Source organism: Paramormyrops kingsleyae, chromosome 1 (assembly GCF_048594095.1).
Source record: "Paramormyrops kingsleyae isolate MSU_618 chromosome 1, PKINGS_0.4, whole genome shotgun sequence".
In the NCBI taxonomy this organism is placed as follows: domain Eukaryota; kingdom Metazoa; phylum Chordata; class Actinopteri; order Osteoglossiformes; family Mormyridae; genus Paramormyrops; species Paramormyrops kingsleyae.
Window position 1 is genome coordinate 7,006,553 of NC_132797.1, and position 18,043 is coordinate 7,024,595.

Below are 18,043 nucleotides of genomic sequence, written 5' to 3' on the forward strand. Positions count from 1 at the left end.
AGAAGCTGCCCTTGACCCCATCAAGGCAGAGTGATGACTGATCCATGTGTGATCAACACTCTGCCAGCACACATTCCACCTGTAGAACATCTCTTCGATTTGAAAACATTGGAGAGAATGAACAAATGAGTGTGTGAATACCAGTTAAGTGCTTATTCACATTAAATCTTAAATTCACATTAACTCTATAAAAGCCTCGTCATGCCGGCAAGTTCCGTAAGGAAAAGGCAGATGTATATTTTTTTTTACACATATTAAAAGGTTCTCTCTGCATGACACATAAATGCCTGGATCTCACTGGCAATCCTGCGACAATGTTTATGTTTACCTGTCTCATTTAGGTGAATGCTGCTATTATTAATCCACACAAAGGTGGAAGTGCGTAGTTACTGTGAATTTCACTGGGACAAGCTCTTCCAAGTTCCAGGCTTGGCAGTCAGTTGACCGTCTTGTTTTTCCCTATGTCTGTAGTTTCTAAGTTTCCATGTTACTTTGCTGCAGGACAGAAACACACGCGGCGTGTGATGGGATTATGGAGTGGGCGGACCCTTAGTAAATGACATTCAGTCAGGATAAATTGAAAGTAATTAACTTGGGAAACAGGAACACGAGGGAGGTTCCAGCTGCATGATTTGAAGCAAGAAGGCGAAAAGGCAAAGCAAAATGATGAATTTAAGCCTAAAAGACAGGAAATTTACTAGTAAATGCCCCGGTCACTGCGATCAATCAATACATAATCTCACTGTTGGAAAAGGTCACCACTGAACAGATTTGTTCTCAAACTGAAGCTACTTGGATATTACAGTAGATTCAGTCACTGATTCTCCAAATTGAGGAAGATGTACGTATCTCTTGTAGGTTAAAGTTTTATTAATGTTACACACTCAATACCAGTGAAGAAGAATTGCATTCATGTTTCTATGTGCTCATTGAGCATTAGGGGAGATAGTGTGGTTGGTGCAAGCTAGTGGAAAGGTAAAGAATTGAATTGTTTTGCTATGTGTACCTTCTCATTTGAATAAGAACCTCCTCTACCAAAGTAAACGAGTGATGTCATCTTGAAGAAGTTGATTAAGGTCACCTGTAGTCATTTTATGAGTTACTTTAAAGGAACAGAAAGAAAACAAAATTGTACTGCTAGTAGTTTATTCAGAGCTCACAAGATACTTCATAAATGTAGATAATTACATTAGAGTAATAATTAAATTGATTACTTTCATGTGTCCTTGTCAAAGATGTGATCACACAGAATGTTCAAACAGACTTTACACAGAGAGGGCAAATCCCACTCGGTTGTTCTGACGATCATAGACAGAGTAGTACTGCCTCAAGAAAACGTCTCCCAGAATCCAAAGGGGCTGGCCGTTCTGAGAGGGCAGGTAGGTGGATGAAATATCTACCCTGCAGTATTTATTTCCACCGCTGTATTCCTGGGGTGACAGATAGGGAAAAAAATACTACTGTTCTATTTTGTTCTAATAGCATTTTGATGAAAAGCATATTGGAGTTACATCAATCCATTAATCTTTCGTAATTGATTATGGATCCTAGTGCAGAATCACAGCATCAAACTAGAATTTACAAGTATAAATGGTTAGTTTTTCCCCACAGATCTACTAAGCACTTACCACCGCGATGTAGGCTGACGGAGGCAGGGGGAACTTAATGCCATTGATGTTGAAGGTCAGGGTGGGAAGGTTTGTTGCTTGACAGCTGACATAATACTGTGAAATGCGACATTGACAGGAGAATGTGATTCCAGACAGCATTGCATGTTCAAAAGAGAGTGTTTTAAACCTGAGAACATGTGACAGTGACAAATATTGCAAATAGCTATAGAGTTCGCTAATTTGATAGGCTAATGTGTTTTGTTGTCGATCTTTTCTTATAATTTCTTATCACGGCGACATCTCAATTACCCCCCCATTCTGGTTGGCTTGGGCACCAATAGCCTGCATCAGGTAACCAAGGTACTGCTGGGGGCAGGTGAGGGCAGAGGTGCCCGTATCCACGATGGCCTGGCAGCCCTCATTGCACCAACCAGTGGCACGGTTGTTAATCAGGAACCTGCAGAATTCAGATAAACAGAACCTCAGAGTCAGTAAATAGAGATGCTGATTAGTGCTGAATCATAGCATCAAGCAAGGCAGACGACAAAGGAGAATTATTCATCATTAAAGAAAAGTGAAACGAGTACAAAACCCATTGATGGCGATCTGCCAGTAGACTTCTGCGGTGACAGGAGCCCAGTAGATCTGGCCCTGGTACTTGGAGGTGTCGACTCCACCGAATGCCACCTCACTGCCCTCCTCCTCATTCCTGGCCAAAGACGTGAAGATGTGCCGTCAAGTTAGGCAGAGAAGTTAAAGATTTTACTCTTCAAATGGCCAGAATTGTGGACTGCTTCTTCTGCGCCATTTCATCATCAAAATATATTTGTCCAGTGTCAAAAGAAATATAAATGAATTTGAGCATATCATCGCTGTCCAATGAAAAGCCATTATTTCCGAAGCATGAAAAAATTTGTTGAAGGTGTGGCAAATATGTCAGTGTCAACAAGATATAAACTAATCTTACTTTATACTCACAATTAACAAAGATGTTCGTTAGCTAGCTTTTAGCTATCAATGTTAAATTGTACAAATTTGTGATATAAAGTAATCCATTCAAACGACCATCATGAATGCAAACATTAATTAGGAGAAACATACATACTAGTTAAAGAGATGATATCATGAAACATCTTTTCATTGGTCAATTCGACGTCAAACAGTATGAGTAAGGAGAAAGGGCATATTTCATCTATGGTAAAATTTCCCAATCGTCAAAAAATAGACGTACACAATTTCCATCGGACAGATACCACACAGGGTTATGAAACATTTTTTGCTGTTAAATGGATGACATGACCTAATGAAGGCGCACCGATAAACATTACCGGGTCAAATAGAACGCAAATACATTGTACTGCAGTAAGTCCTGTCGGATCATGTTGTCCATCACGGGAGTCGCTTGACCGACAGCCATGGAAGGGTATGAAAGGCCAAAGATGCCATCGAAATGGGCTACGTAGAAGGTCTCGCCCGGTTCACTGGTGCTCAGCCCAACCTCTTGATTACGGATGACAATGGCTCCGACCTAATGGTGACAAGCATCACAACATCATCTGGACTAGAACTGTAGTCATCACCAAATGTCATGTAAAACCAAAAAAAATGAAGTGAGAATTGTTGAATTTAAGGGACTCCAGTTTAAATGGACTTAATTTTTTTTTTCATCTATATTTATCCCAGACTACCATAAATCTGACAGATTATCTTGCTAACCCAGAAATTCAGCTTGATGATACAGGGTCTAGAACTTACGCTGACTGTGTCATAGCCCAGGGTCGCATACAGGCTTCCAGAACCATAGGAAAGGTAGATGTCTTGCCCTTTGCTGTAGTAAGTGGAAGAACTTCTGGGGTCAAATTTCCTGTGAGCATCTGGAGACAAATCGTTCAATCGTTAAGATTTTACAATGGGGAATCGACAAATATATAAAAATAATATATTTTTTAGTGGAATAGCTACAACAAGAGGTTATAAATGGAACTGTTTTTGCCAGTTGGAACATCAACAACTTACTGCAGGCCTCAGTGTTGCAGTAGACAGAGTCCACCCAGAGATTAGCTGAACCAGTGTCAAAGAGGACTTCAAATGACTGTGGTGGAGTTCCTACGCTGATTACGCCGTAGTAAGTTGTCTAGGAAGAGACCACACCAAGTCTTTCATCACCTTCCAGCTTTACAGATCATAACCTAGACTTCATTGCTCACTTGCAATTTTGATCTGGCAACCAATGTTGACCTGACAGTGCCGTGTAGGAACACTTACATCAGCATAGTTGAGAAGAGGTTCAATGATAGATGAAGCCAATGTCCTGTAGGGCTCGTATTTGAGACCCGGATCAACCAGGGGAAGGTTGACCCCTTGCTCCCTCAGATGGGACCTGATCGACTTGCCTTTCTTCAGAGGGATTCTGGGAAAAAACATGGACGATGCTTCACTGGTCTTAAAGTCATGTTATTATGGTTGCTTATCTAGAACACTATGTCTGAATACCATGTCCAGCTATACAAGTAGATAAGTCTGAGAGAGTTTTTATTGATCTACTTAATTCATGATTTGAAGTAGTAAGTAGGCAGACTTAGAGCCATGTTGGTCCTCAGACAGGCGTGATGGGAAGCAGAGAAGATGAAGAAGCTCACCTGACGAATCCCTCAGAAAGAGCCACACAAGCCAGTGTGACAAACAGCCACTTCATGGTCACTCTAATGGCGGATACATCATCATTAAGAGCCCGTGTCTTTATATATGCACTGCAGGGTCCTTTTATCAGGTCAAACACGGCTCCTAATCTCAATTTTCCCAGAACTTTCCATTTAATCTGGATATACTGAGGTCTGGAGTGGAAATAGAACACATATAAAACTAATAACATAAACTGATAAAGTTAAGTTAGATATGTATAAAAATTAAATGGAAACAATTTTTGGTAGTTCCTAATCTAGCTTGTACATTTAGGTATACCTTAATGGATAAGAAATGTATAACGCAAAAAAAATGAGATCACAGAAAGCATTTCTGCTCCATAAAAAGATATACGCTTGTTTTAAATCATTATTATACACAAAACATTATTTTTTTTAACGTGAATACTTGACTGATTAATCCGATTCTGCTAAATCTGCTCATATTTAAATTGCAGTGATTTTTTTTACTGAATAAGTATTATATATTACAAATTCAACAATGAAATTGACTTCCTAAATAGTTATTCTATACTAATGTATAGTATAGTACAGAATAACTCTCGATAGTATTGTATAGTATGGCAAAACATAACATAACATATGACATAGCATAAAATAACATAGTATAGTATAGTAGAATTTTGGTGACATACTATTCAACATGCAGTCCGAGATTTTTATGGCCTGGCAACTGTGCAAAGCAGCTGTTTGTTCAGCGACGTAATGAATAAAGAGTTTCACATACTGATAAATATCGTTTATGAAGAGAGTTTTAGTTTAAAAACATGTTACTTGTGGTGTGATTACTACAAATTTCAGGGTTCCTTGGTTTTATTGTCTATAATTATAATACCACCATATCATAATTATACCACGAATAACAAAATGTTTTTGTTTCCAGGATTGTACATTTATCATTACCCAAATTTATGTAGGTTATCAAGCAATGTATGCGATTAAAAAAACAAAGTAAATATCTTGTCAAGGTTACATTTTATCTTGTTGAAACTTAATATTTGGAGTCCTTATCTATCAGACAAGGTCTGCATGAGCTGAATGTGATGGAGTCAGTAAAACTATTGTGCAGATATAATGGGTCATAATAATAATTATTATGATAATAATAATAATAATAATAATAATACTAATAATGTGGCACAGTGGTCTCAGATCTCTAGGACCAGTGTTCGTGTCCCCGCTGTGGCTCCATGTATATAGAGTTAGCATGTTCTCCCCATGTGATCGTGGGGCTTCCAGTTCCCCCCCCCCCCCCATAGTCCCAAACCATGATGAGGTCATTTGGAGTCACCAAATTGCCCGTCGGTGTGCCTGTGTGAGTGTGCCCTGCAATGGATTGCTGGCCCATCCTGGGTTGTTCTCTGTCTTGCGCCCATAGGCTGCGGACACTACCCCCCCCCCCCCCCCGCCACCCCACCCCCATGACCCTGAATAGTGCAAGTGAAGTTATTAAAGAAAATGGATGAGTAGTAACAGAATTATTTTATACTGAAGCTGGGCAATGGGTACCGTGTGTGGATTCAGTACTATCATAAACGTCACAGTGATCCAACAATGTGTCACAAATCCTACTCCCACCAGCTCCCCCCCCCCCCCCCCTCAAAAAAAAACAAAGGCTGATGGAATGGTCTGTAATTAACAGTGAGGTTTAGCACCTGCTGTGGCATCGTGCTACACAGAGCATTAGGAATACATCGCTGTTGACGCTACTTAAGCCCGTGCTGATGAACAGCGACTTGCCTGCATCCCCCCATAATTAATGCATTTCTAACAGAGGATGAGTCATTGCTGGTCCTAAAGATGAGGAAGGAATGATACCTTACAACACACAAGCTTACAACACACAAACCGCAGGGAAAAGAATTCTGCCTGATGGTGTCTTCTGATTGGCTCATCACCAGGAAACACAGGAATACAGGAAGGAATGCAGAAATTCACATTGAAAATACATTTTATTGGCAGAACAGAAGCTACTTGTTTTTTTTTTTGTAAACTCATGGCAAATGAATGAACAAATACAAATAAACACAGGTTACACACGTTGTGCACCGGATCGTGTCAGAAAAATATCGGCTGACTTACTTACACAGCTATCTCACTGTATATAGACCATGACCATCAAATCTTTTAACAAGTAAAAAATTTTTTATTTTGAGGCATCCAAGGTCAGCAGTAATGTCGCCTATTTTAGTTACTGTTTCCTATAATTAGCATGGGTGCCTTTTGTAATTTTTCACGGATGGGCAACTAAGTCACAAGAGTTATATTTAATTTTTAACAGTAACTTTTAACTTGTAACTGCAACCATGGGGTGAGTGTGTAACATCCCACAATATCACAGGAGTTTCACCGATAGTATATCAGAGAGGTGATTGGAAGAAGTGAGGGTGTATTGCCACAGTAACCAAACTTATGTTGTCGATGTGTGTTAGAGTAATGAAGTAAACCTGTCGGAGATTGGGGACAGTCCCTTGTCTGATTACATTTACTGCTCGCTTGTCGCAATTTAAGAGTTCCTTCTGATGTCCTTTCTCCTATAAAAATGTTTTTTGGACAATTTGGTCAGATATCATGGCTGTCCCTCAACACCTGCTATGGATATGATTGCTGCCTCATTTAAGATCATCTATCCCTCAATTAATCCATCCATCCATCCATCCATGTTCAAACACTATAGCGAACTTTTACAGTCTAGCTTGTCTTGGGAATGTGGGAGGTGACCCAGGGGGGTTTGTGATATCTGTGACTGGCAAATGTAGCTAGAGAGGATCAATCTGACCGCTACGGGCAAAGCTGGAGCACAGTGGGGCAGGAGAGAACCCAGGACATCATGGTTTGTGGGGGCAGCCCTGAACTTATCCTTCACAGGAGTCAGGAGGCTGGTGCTTCTCTGTGTTTTTTCGAAGGAAGCACTGAAACATAGATCCCATTCTCTAGAAGTTGGTACCAGGGATTTAAGTGTAGTGATATTTATGTAACCATTTGGGTCCATTATCCAGTACATTGGAACTGTGTATCAGGGTAAACATTAACGGCAGTGTACGTTTAAAATAGTAAAGGGTCACTTTCACACAGTGCCAATCAACCCATCGGGCGGCCATCTTCGGGGGGAGCGCCCACTTAGCCAACCTCTGCCAGGAGCTGCTGGAGTGAAATAGAAAGTGAAATTGGGCATTGAAGTTTGCTGGGGGGGGGGGGGGACCTTACCTAGGGCCTCCACATGAGCTTCGAGAGGAAATAAAACTTTTGTTCACTGAGGATAAAAAAGAAACCAAAGAAAATACGTTATAGATGTTGGGTCTGAGTTAATGAGACAAAACTGGGTTACCTTTGATGGATCTGACCTGCTGATTCTCCATCCAGAGATAGAGCACTGCCCTGCCCCCACTTCACTGCAACGCCCCCACTTCACTGCCCACATACCCACTTACTGACAGACCACTGCCCCATACTGCTTTGACTAAAATAAAATGATAAATAAAATATGATATTTTCATAGATGTGTGTCTTGAATATCTTTTGGTATTAACAAAATGCAAAGAGATGTTGTGCCATTATAGATTGTTTATTCCAATTGTGAACATTCATTTACATTTACATTCATTTACATAATTTACAGCTCTACTAAACAATTCTACTAAAGGACCAGAAATGCCAAACAAGTATGTGGAGAGGGGATGGTTTCAATAGTGATTTGCTGTGAAACTTTCAGTTATTTCAAAGACAGCAATACGAGCTCTGAAGGGCCTCATGTTACCAACCCTTTTAACCCCGCCCACTGTCGCAGTTATGGGAGGGAAGGAGGCGTGTTCACTGTATGTTTGCTGTGTTCACATGTTAGCATGTCATGCATGGAAGTGGACTAGATACTGTAGGCAACTGCAGCAAATCCCATTTGGTTGTTTGCACGGTCATAGACAGAGTAATACTCCCTCAGGAAGACGTCTCCCAGAATCCAGAGGGGCTCGTTGGTGGATGAAATGTCCACTAGGTAAAACTCGTATCCATTTTGATTTTCCTGGGAATATTGAAAAGAAACAAAAGTAATTTTCTTTCAAGAAGTGAGGTGCCAATCTTGGATTCATGTAATCGCAATTCAGGGCTATCTGACTTCAGTTTTAGGGACGGTTTAGCTTGCAGTTTCTTCAGCCGTTGGGATAGGAATATGTGGAGCTCATTTCAGGTTCTCACATGTTTCTCACCGCCACTTTTAAAGTCTTTCAGCCTGAAATTGTCCATGAGACCACACCGAGAACGTACCTCAGAGATGTAGGCGGAGGGTGGCAGAGAGAAGTCGACTCCATTGATGTTGAAGGTGATGGTGGGAAGGTTGTTCACTTCGCTGCAGTCAACCATGTACTGGAACATTGATGAAATTTAAAACTCAAGTGATTTTCTTTAGAAAACTACCATAGCAACCAGCTTCAGATGGGCATTGTTGGAAAATAATGATTATGTGTATAAGAACGTATAATGATTACAGATAAGAACTTTTTAACTATTTGAAATGAACATTTAAAGAAAAACAAATGTATGCTTCTGCTCTTGTTCCTATATATAATAGTAATATTATAACCATAGGTTGACAAATTGTAATCCCCCCCCCCCATGGTTGTCAGGTGCAGGGTAAAGGACAGGTGTAGGATTGGGGACAGGTGCAGGGTGGGGGACAGGTGCAGGGTAGGGGACAGGTGCAGGGTACGGGACAGGTGCAGGGTAGGGGACAGGTGCAGGGTGGGGGACATGTGCAGGGTAGGGGACAGGTGCAGGGTAGGGGACAGGTGCAGGGTAGGGGACAGGTGCAGGGTGGGGGACATGTGCAGGGTAGGGGACATGTGCAGGGTGGGGGACAGGTGCAGGGTAAATGACAGGTGCAGGGTAGGGGACAGGTGCAGGGTAGAGGACAGGTGCAGGGTAGGGGACAGGTGTAGGATAGGGGACAGGTGCAGGGTAGGGGACAGGTGTAGGATAGGGGACAGGTGCAGGGTAGGGGACAAGTGCCAGGTAGAGGACAGGTGCAGGTAATGTGTCTCATTCAGGACTCCTCTAGCAACTGCTCATTTAACACAAAGTCAAACCAGCAGTACCCAAGGATTCTCCGAAGAGCACAGAACCAAAAGAGTCCAGTCTTTGTCTCAGCTCACTGGATTGTGTCCATGTCTCACAGCCATACAGCAAGACAGGGAGCACCAGGACTCTAAATACTTGAACCTTTGTCGTCTGGCACATATATCGGTAATGCCACACACCCCTTTCCAGTGACCTCATGACCTCCAATCCGTCTGCTGACTTCATAGTAATATTTACCAGAGACATGAATGTCACTGCCGAGGTAGGTAAATCTTTCGACAAGGTCGAGATTCTCCCCGCAGACAGACACACTACTGATGGCAGTGCCCAAAAAGTCATTAAATGCCTGGATCTTAGTCTTTATCCAGGACACCCGCAATCCCAGAAACTCAGACTCCTCACTCAGTCTCTCAAGAGCCCCGATCAGAGCCTCCATTGACTCCGCTAAGATCACAGCATTGTCAACAAAGTCAAGATCAGTAAATCTTTCTTCACCAATGGATGCCCCACAGTTGCTGAACCACACGACCCCTGGCGAACCCCAGAATCAACTGGAAAGAACAGAGAGGTTCTCCCTCTACTCTGCACAGCACTCACAGTACCAGTGTACAGGCCGGCCATGATGTCCAGCAAGTTCAGGAGGATCCCGCGAAGTCTCAGAATGTCCCACAGGGCAACTCGATCAACTGAGTTGAATGCTTTACGAAAATCGACAAAGGCTGCTAAGAAACTGTGTCGATATTCGTGCTTGCACTCGACGAGAACCCTCAGTGCAAGGATAGTCGATGGTAGACTTCTTAGGTGTAAAACCAGACTGCTCCGGTTGCTGACAGACAAGGAAGTGATTACGGATCCTGTTAAGGATGACCCTAGCAAGGACCTTACAGCAGTGTTATCCCCTTGTAGTTGCCACAATCCAGGCGATCACCCTTCCCTTTCCAGTCAGTTGGGATGATGCCTGACTCCCAAATGGGAGCAAAGATTGTCTGCAATGCCAGGAGGACAGCCTTTCCATCAGCCTGGAGAAGTTCACCCCGGATACCACAGATCCCTGTGGCCTTCCCTACCCTTAGCTGATTCACCACCCCTGCAATCTCAGTGAGATTGGGTGGTTCACAGCTGATTGGAGGGTCAGATACGAGAACCATGGACCCAGAGATGTCCAACATCCTAGCTGGAGAGCTTTAAACGACTGCTCAAAGTAGTCAGCCCAGTGAGTCACAACTGCAGTATCATGTGTAAGGAGCGTTCCATCACTCGCCCTGACTGCAAGTCTCCGAGGAACAGATTCGGATGTGTGTAATGCTTCGATTCCTCTGTAAGCAGAACATGGGTCACTAGACCACAGATGGTGTGTCACCTGCTCACAGATTCATCTAACAAATGGCTCCTTATCTGCCGTCAGAGCCTTCACAGCCACCCTTCTCAGTTCCCGGTACAGTCTGGAGTTGCCACTAAGTCATGCGCTGCAACTCCTCTCGATAATATCCAGGGTGCCCTGCGAGATGAAACACCTCCTTCTGGGAACACTTTCAACACCAACACAAGCCTTGACAACCTTGAGTCTTATCACGGAAGGTCTCCCACATCACATTAGAGTCAGCAGTCGCAAGTTCTTCACACAAATTGCGTGCAAATCATCAGAAACAGTTTCATCTTGGATCTGGCCACCCTCGTTCTCCTAGTAGGGGGTAGCCTACTGGATCTAAGTTGAATCTTCAGAGTAGCAACAACAAGCCTGTGGTCAGAATTCATAAACTGGTCACTTCTGTAGACCCTGCAGTTCTGCAGGAGTCTCCGGCGTCTGCCCAAGAGGATGTGATCGATCTCCTTCGCCGCACCATCAGTATTGGATTACCAAGTCCAACGATGCGGCTTAGAGCATTGGAACCCAGGACCCAGCGACCCGCAACTCCTGATCTTTCGCAAAGTCAAGGAACATGGAGCTGCTTTCACTGCGGTCTCCAGACCCATGGGGACTGATACAATCCTCATAGCCAGCTGTGTCAGTGCCAGTGGTCGCACTAAAGTCACCCATGACCAGAGGAGTGTCACCTCATGGTCACCTTTCAACCACCGAGCGAAGTTGCAATTAAAATGTCTCCCTCAACAAGACATCACACACTGCGGTCGGAGCATACACTGAGACAACAGACAAGACACCAAAGGAGTGCCTTAGCCTGAGCCTGATAATACGCTCTATGAAAGGAGTGACATCAGACATCATTGGAAGGAGCCGAACTGCTACAGAAACAGCTACTCCCTGAGTACGGCAACCATCAGACCGACTAGACCAAAAGTAGGGATACCCACCTACAGGGATCTGGCCACTCCATGGTCTGCGTACCTCAGAGAGTGCTGCCACTGAAACAAAAGCTCCCCCTACAGCAGAGGAAGATGGTCATCTTGCCGGAGAGACAAGACGTTCCACGCGCCTCAAACTGGGACCCAAGTGCCACCATGTAGCAGGCGACGCCTCAGCACCACAATAGCCCCCCCCCCCCATAGTCCAAAAAACATGATGAGGTCAATTGGAGTTACAAAATTGCCCGTCGGTGTGCCTGTGTGAGTGTGCCCTGCAATGGGTTGCTGCCCCATCCTGGGTTGTTCTCTGTCTTGCGCCCATAGGCTGTGGACACTGCCCTCTCCCCCGTACATATTTCATTACCTAAATTTATGTAGGTTATCAAGAAATGAACACGATTAAAAAGTAAATATCTTGTCATGGTCAAATTTTATCTAGTTGAACCTTAATATTTGGAGTCCTTATCTATCAGACAAGGTCTGCATGAGTTGAATGCGATGGAGTCAGTAAAAGTATCGTGCAGATATAATTGGTCATAATAATAATTATTATGATAATAATAATAATAATGTGGCACAGTGGTGCAGTGGTCTCAGATCTCTAGGACCTGGGTTCATGTCCCTGCTGTGGCTCCATTTATGTAGAGTTAGCATGTTCTTCCCATGTGATCATGGGGCTTCCGGTTCCCCCAACCCCCCCCCCCACCCCCTTATAATCCAAAAACATGATGAGGTTATTTGGAGTTACCAAACTGCCCGTCAGTGTGAGTGTGCCCTGCAATGGGTTGCTGCCCCATCCTGGGTTCAGGACACTGCCCCCCCCCACCCCACCCCCCGCCCCATGTCCCTGAATAGGGGCATGAATATATTTTCATAGATGTGTGTCTTAACAAAATGCAAAGAGATGATGTGCTGTTAGAGATTGTTTATTCCAATTGTGAACATTCATAATTTCCAGCTCTACTAAACATTTCTACTAAACAGGACCAGAAATACCAAACAATGATGTGGAGAGGGGATGGTTTCAGTAGTGATTTGCTGTGAAACTTTCAGTTATTTCAAAGACAGCAATACGAGCTCTGAAGGGCCTCATGTTACCAACCCTTTTAATCCCGCCCACTGTCGCAGTTATGGGAGGGAAGGATGTTTGTTTGTTTGTTTGCTGTGTTCACATGTTAGCATGTCATGCATGGAAGTGGACTGGATACTTTAGGCAAGTGTAGCAAATCCCATTTGGTTGTTTGCACGGTCATAGACAGAGTAATACTCCCTCAGGAAGACGTCTCCCAGGATCCAGAGGGGTTGACCGTTCTGAGACGGTAAGTAGGTAGATGAAATGGCCACCATGCAATATTCGTATCCATTCTGGTTTTCCTGGGAAGATTGAAAAGAAACAAAAATAATTTTCTTTCAAGAAGTGAGGTGCCAATCTTGCATTCATATAATCGCAATTCAGGGCTATCTGCCTTCAGTTTTAGGGACGGTTTCGCTTGCAGTTCCTTCAGCCGTTGGGATAGGAATACGTGGAGCTCATTTCAGGTTCTCACATGTTTCTCACCGCCACTTTTAAAGTCTTCCAGCCTGAAATTGTCCATGAGACCACACCGAGAACGTACCTCAGAGATGTAGGCGGAGGGTGGCAGAGAGAAGTCGACTCCATTGATGTTGAAGGTGATGGTGGGAAGGTTGTTCACTTCGCTGCAGTCAACCATGTACTGGAACATTGATGAAATTTAAAACTCAAGTGATTTCCTTTAGAAAACTACCATAGCAACCAGCTTCAGATGGGCATTGTGTGACAATAATGATTATGTATATAAGAACGTATAATGATTACGGATAAGAAATTTTTAACTATATAAAATGTATACTTCTGCTCTTGTTCCTTCTTATAATAGTAATATTATAACCGTAGGTTGACAAATTGTAATCCCTCCCCGTCTCTGTTATATTGTTCTTATTCCTCATCCCACCATTTGACATGTTTGTCATAGTTAGAACATAAGAACATAAGAACATAAGAACATAAGATCTATACAAACGAGAGGAGGCCATTCGGCCCATCAAGCTCGTTTGGGGAGATCTTAACTAATAGCTCAGAGTTGTTAAAATCTTATCTAGCTCTGATTTAAAGGAACCCAAGGATTCAGCTTGCACTACGTTATCAGGAAGACTATTCCTTAAGTCCAGTTTGAAATGTTCTCCCGTTAATTTTCACTTATGGCCACGAGTTCTTGTATTTGAACTAATGCTGAAGTAACTATTTGGTTGAACAGCATCATAAGAACATCTTTCTATATTCATTGGCTTGTGCATTTCTCCATTAAATCAACAGATATAGCTAATAGCTATTGAGTTTAAATAGGCTAATGTATCTCTGTAATGTCTCTTGTATATCAGTCTTTTCTGACAATTCCTTATCCCTGCGAGATCCTTACCCCCCCATTCTGGTTGGCTTGGGCACCAATACTCTGCATCAGATAACCGAGGTACTGCTGGGGGCAGGTGAGCTGGGAGGTGCCCGTATCCACGATGGCCTGGCAGCCCGAGCTGCACCAGCCTGTTGCCTGGTTGTTGATCAGGAACCTGGAGAGGCCAGATTGCTAAGTCAGAAAACAGAAATGGACTGACAGGAAGAACCATAATAGGGATTTATGTAAGAGTTAATGCATGTAAGGTTGTTCTTTGCGCATTTAAAAACATATAACGCACTGCTTACTACACATTTGGCTTGCAGGTTTGTACCTAAAGACTTTATTTTCATGTTACAAACCCAAAGCACTTTCGTTTTTCCACTTTGTTTCCGTTAATTTTGGTTCATTGATTTACTACTGTGACTCACCTGGCTGTAACTACATGTACAGTTATAGAAAGTGACTGCAAACCCTTCTGACCAATCAGATTCAATAATCCAAAAGTGCCATTGTATGATCAACATTAAAGCACAGTAAAATGTTTTATCCAAATGTTCAGAGGGGTGGAATAAGTATTAAATGGGTACAAACCCATTGATGGCGATCTGCCAGTAGGTCTCTGCGGTGACTGGAGTCCAGTAGATCTGGCCCTGGTACTTGGAGGTATCGACTCCACCAAAAGCCACCTCACTGCCCTCCGCTTCATTTCTGTCCGGGGACATGAAGGCAGTCAGTGACAGTCATTCATAAACCTTCAGAGAGCCCTCGCTGCAGTCCGTCAGTTTCAACATTTTATTGTCACATGTTCTGAGGAACACAGTGAAATTCTTATGGCACAGGTGCAGGGTAGAGCACAGGTGCAGGGTGGATGACAGGTGCAGGGTGGATGATAGGACAAATAACAGACCAATGAGGAATATTTGAGTGCAATTCTGAATACTAGACAGATTTAGTTTGCCGTACGCAGTTAAGTAGAAGGCAAAAATGTCCTGCTGGAGCAGGTTATCCTGCATCATGCTGTCCATCACAGGGGTCTGTCCTCCGGCAGCAATGGATGGGTAAGACAGTCCCAGGATACCATCAAATGGAGCCACCACCCAGTTCTCGCCAGGTTCACTGGTGCTCAGGCCAATCTGCTGGTCTTTGATGACAATCCCCCCAACCTGGAGACAACAATACAACATTTTTTTATTGGTCAAAGCCTATCCTGGGAAGAATGGGCGCAGGCAGGACCTTTATCTCTCAATAAAAAGGTTAAAGGGGACAGTCACATCAAAATGAGCATTTTCAAATATGTCTTTATTTAATGGATCAGACTCACATTGACCATGTCATAGCCAAAGACACCATTAAGGCTTCCAGCTCCATATGGAAGATAGAAGGTTTCACCGTTGCTGTAGTAGGTGCTGGACTCTTTGGGGTTAAACTGAGTGTGGGATACTATAAAAACAACAATGTTTTTTTTAGAGATTTTTCATTTATGGAGTAAAAAAATCTTTTTGAAACTAAGAATAAAAATGCCAACTTTGACCTGAACTTAAGACAAAATCAGAAAAAAATTAGTACAAAAAAATGTTTAGTATGCTTTTTAAATAACCTGTCAATTTCATATTCAGAGTTAATGTGATATTTTCAGTCATGATATAACCCCTTTGGCAATGTGCATTTTCTGAGGGCACAGGTTTGCCTGTAAGAGTGTAGAGTTGAGCTTTGAAGATGCAGCCAAGGTAAAACGAGAATTTTGAGGTGAGGTATCAAAGATGGGTGATGAGATATCCACGAGACTTACCGCAGGCCTGAGTGTTGCAGTAAGTTGAGTCTACCCACAGATTGGCTGAGCCGGTATCGAACAGGACTTGGAAAGATTGTGGTGGAGTCCCAGCGGTGATGGGTCCGTAATATGTCGTCTAGGAAGACCCAACATTGTACCCCGTTATCCTTAACACCTCAGACTGCACCTCAATACTATTCATTCTGTGGTTGATTTCAAATACTGAATCATCTCTGCCCTCCTTCACGTGAAAGTGAGGGATCACTTACATCAGCATAGTTGTTCAAGGGCTGAATGACGGATGAGGCCAGAGATCTGTAGGGTTCGTACTTGAGGGCTGGATCAGTGTAGGGCAGGTGCACCCCATGCTCCCTCAGACGGGACCTGATAGACTTGGTCTTCTTCAGAGGGATTCTGGGAGAAAAAAAACATGGACGGACCTACTGTGCTGGCCTTAACATCATGGTAACATTGCTGCTTATTCAGAACGCTATGAGTGAAAGCGTTTTTTATAATATACTTAATTCGTGAATTGCAGAGAAGATGAAGAAGCTCACCTGACGAATCCCTCAGAAAGAGCCACACAAGCCAGCGCGACAAACAGCCACTTCATGGTCACTTCAATGGCGGATACATCATCATTAAGAGCGACATGTCTTTATATATGCACTGCAGGGTCCTTTTATCAAGTCAAACACAGCTCCTAATCTCCATTTTTCCCAGAACTTTCCATTAACTTTCCATTAAGATTCAAGTATGTCAGTCTGCAAATAGGTCCATAATAAAACAGCACATTAGTGATAAAGACACTTTAAATGGTTTGAATGACAAATACTACTTCATAATTTGGCACATTATCATCAACAGAGCTTTACATTGACTCGGACTCTTAAACAATTCTATCTCTTTCCCTTAAAGAAAAAAACACCTATCTTTTCAGTTTCATAAAGACATGATATTTCAGCCAATACAGTACTACAGGTGGGGGCTGGGGGTCAGTGATGTATTTTGTTTCCAAAATATCGTTAACTCCAAATCAAATGGTCGAAATATATAAAGGCAAATGCCAGAAATGCCTTTCAAAGGTCAGAGTACATTGCTTAGACGATTGGTTGCATTTCATCTATCCTTTATAATTAATTATTACTTTTATCATTATCCCAAAGCTGAACTAGCCGTGCCAGAGAGGAATGTACAGTAACCCTCAGGATAAGAATCTATAAAAACAGCAGGATGAGACGATTGTAGAATTGCATGAATAATGTTATCGACGATGCGGATCTTTGTAGCAGCGAACAATGTGTGATATTCTCATTATGATCGTTATTTTGGTGGTTGGAGGTGATTAATTGAGCTCCATGGATGTGCCAGTGTACAGAACTGAGGTGCCTCACAGCCTGAGGCGTATGATGGATGACCTATCGATGTGGGGCCATCACTTGGCATGTTTCAGGGTCAAGCAGAAATCGTTGTGACCTTCTCCTCGACGGAAAGCCCACCCATGCAAAGGCCTCTCCCCGGCTCACGGACAATCGTCGGTTTCAGTCAAAGACGAGTCACGTAGGATTTGTGGAGGCACAAAACTGTTTTAAAAGTTCTCTTTCTTTGTTTGCCTGTGCAGATGGATTCCTATTATCTCACTTCAGGCAGAACAAACTGGAGTTCCCTAGGGAGGGGATCAGCTGGCTGTGCAGAGTGTTTCTTTGCTGGTCCCTTCATACTAAACAAGGCAGGTTGGACTGCGCCAAAGCTAAACCAATATGCAAATAATCCATGTGTCCTGCTGAGCCATGATTGGTTCATGGGTGATGCAGGATGCAGGACATTTGACCAATAGAGGCTTCTTTCATGATAATGGCTGCTTTGACAACATGCCTTTGATGCCTGGGTGCTGTATCTGCAATGGAGCTCTTTGTTATGGATTTTTACATTACACCCAGCCTGTTATCAAGCCTACTCCTTAGGGTTTAATGCTGCATAGATGCTTAATCCCTGTCCAGCTCCCTGGCAACACTGCAGTACTCCGGTCAGTTCAGATGTGCCGTGATTGGTCAGGAAGCTGAGTGAAAGTAGCATTTATCTGCTACACTTAACCTGAGCTCATTAGCTGACGAGCTCCCTTCTCCTGAATCATCAAAGGCTGAAGCCGCAATAGATGGAGCCTGATAGACA

General features: G+C 43.1%; 3 protein-coding genes across 3 annotated transcripts in view; 1 reads left to right on the forward strand and 2 right to left on the reverse strand.

The window, feature by feature from the left end:
* The window catches only part of mapk8ip2 (mitogen-activated protein kinase 8 interacting protein 2), a 51,962-nt gene that overhangs the window by 8,436 nt on the left and 25,483 nt on the right, over positions 1–18,043 (forward strand). The gene's annotated exons all lie outside the window — the stretch shown is intronic.
* On the reverse strand, positions 1,237–4,410 carry LOC111842453 (gastricsin). Its single transcript, XM_023809085.2, has 9 exons — positions 4,250–4,410; positions 3,876–4,020; positions 3,627–3,744; positions 3,366–3,484; positions 2,939–3,138; positions 2,203–2,319; positions 1,920–2,067; positions 1,629–1,724; positions 1,237–1,430 (listed from the first exon to the last, which is right to left on the reverse strand). Exons 1-9 carry the CDS (start codon positions 4,303–4,305, stop codon positions 1,266–1,268), a joined length of 1,164 nt encoding a protein of 387 aa, XP_023664853.1. The 5' UTR covers positions 4,306–4,410; the 3' UTR covers positions 1,237–1,265.
* On the reverse strand, positions 12,576–16,484 carry LOC111858572 (gastricsin-like). Its single transcript, XM_072703358.1, has 9 exons — positions 16,429–16,484; positions 16,141–16,285; positions 15,890–16,007; positions 15,422–15,540; positions 15,064–15,263; positions 14,692–14,808; positions 14,125–14,272; positions 13,303–13,401; positions 12,576–13,060 (listed from the first exon to the last, which is right to left on the reverse strand). Exons 1-9 carry the CDS (start codon positions 16,482–16,484, stop codon positions 12,896–12,898), a joined length of 1,167 nt encoding a protein of 388 aa, XP_072559459.1. The 3' UTR covers positions 12,576–12,895.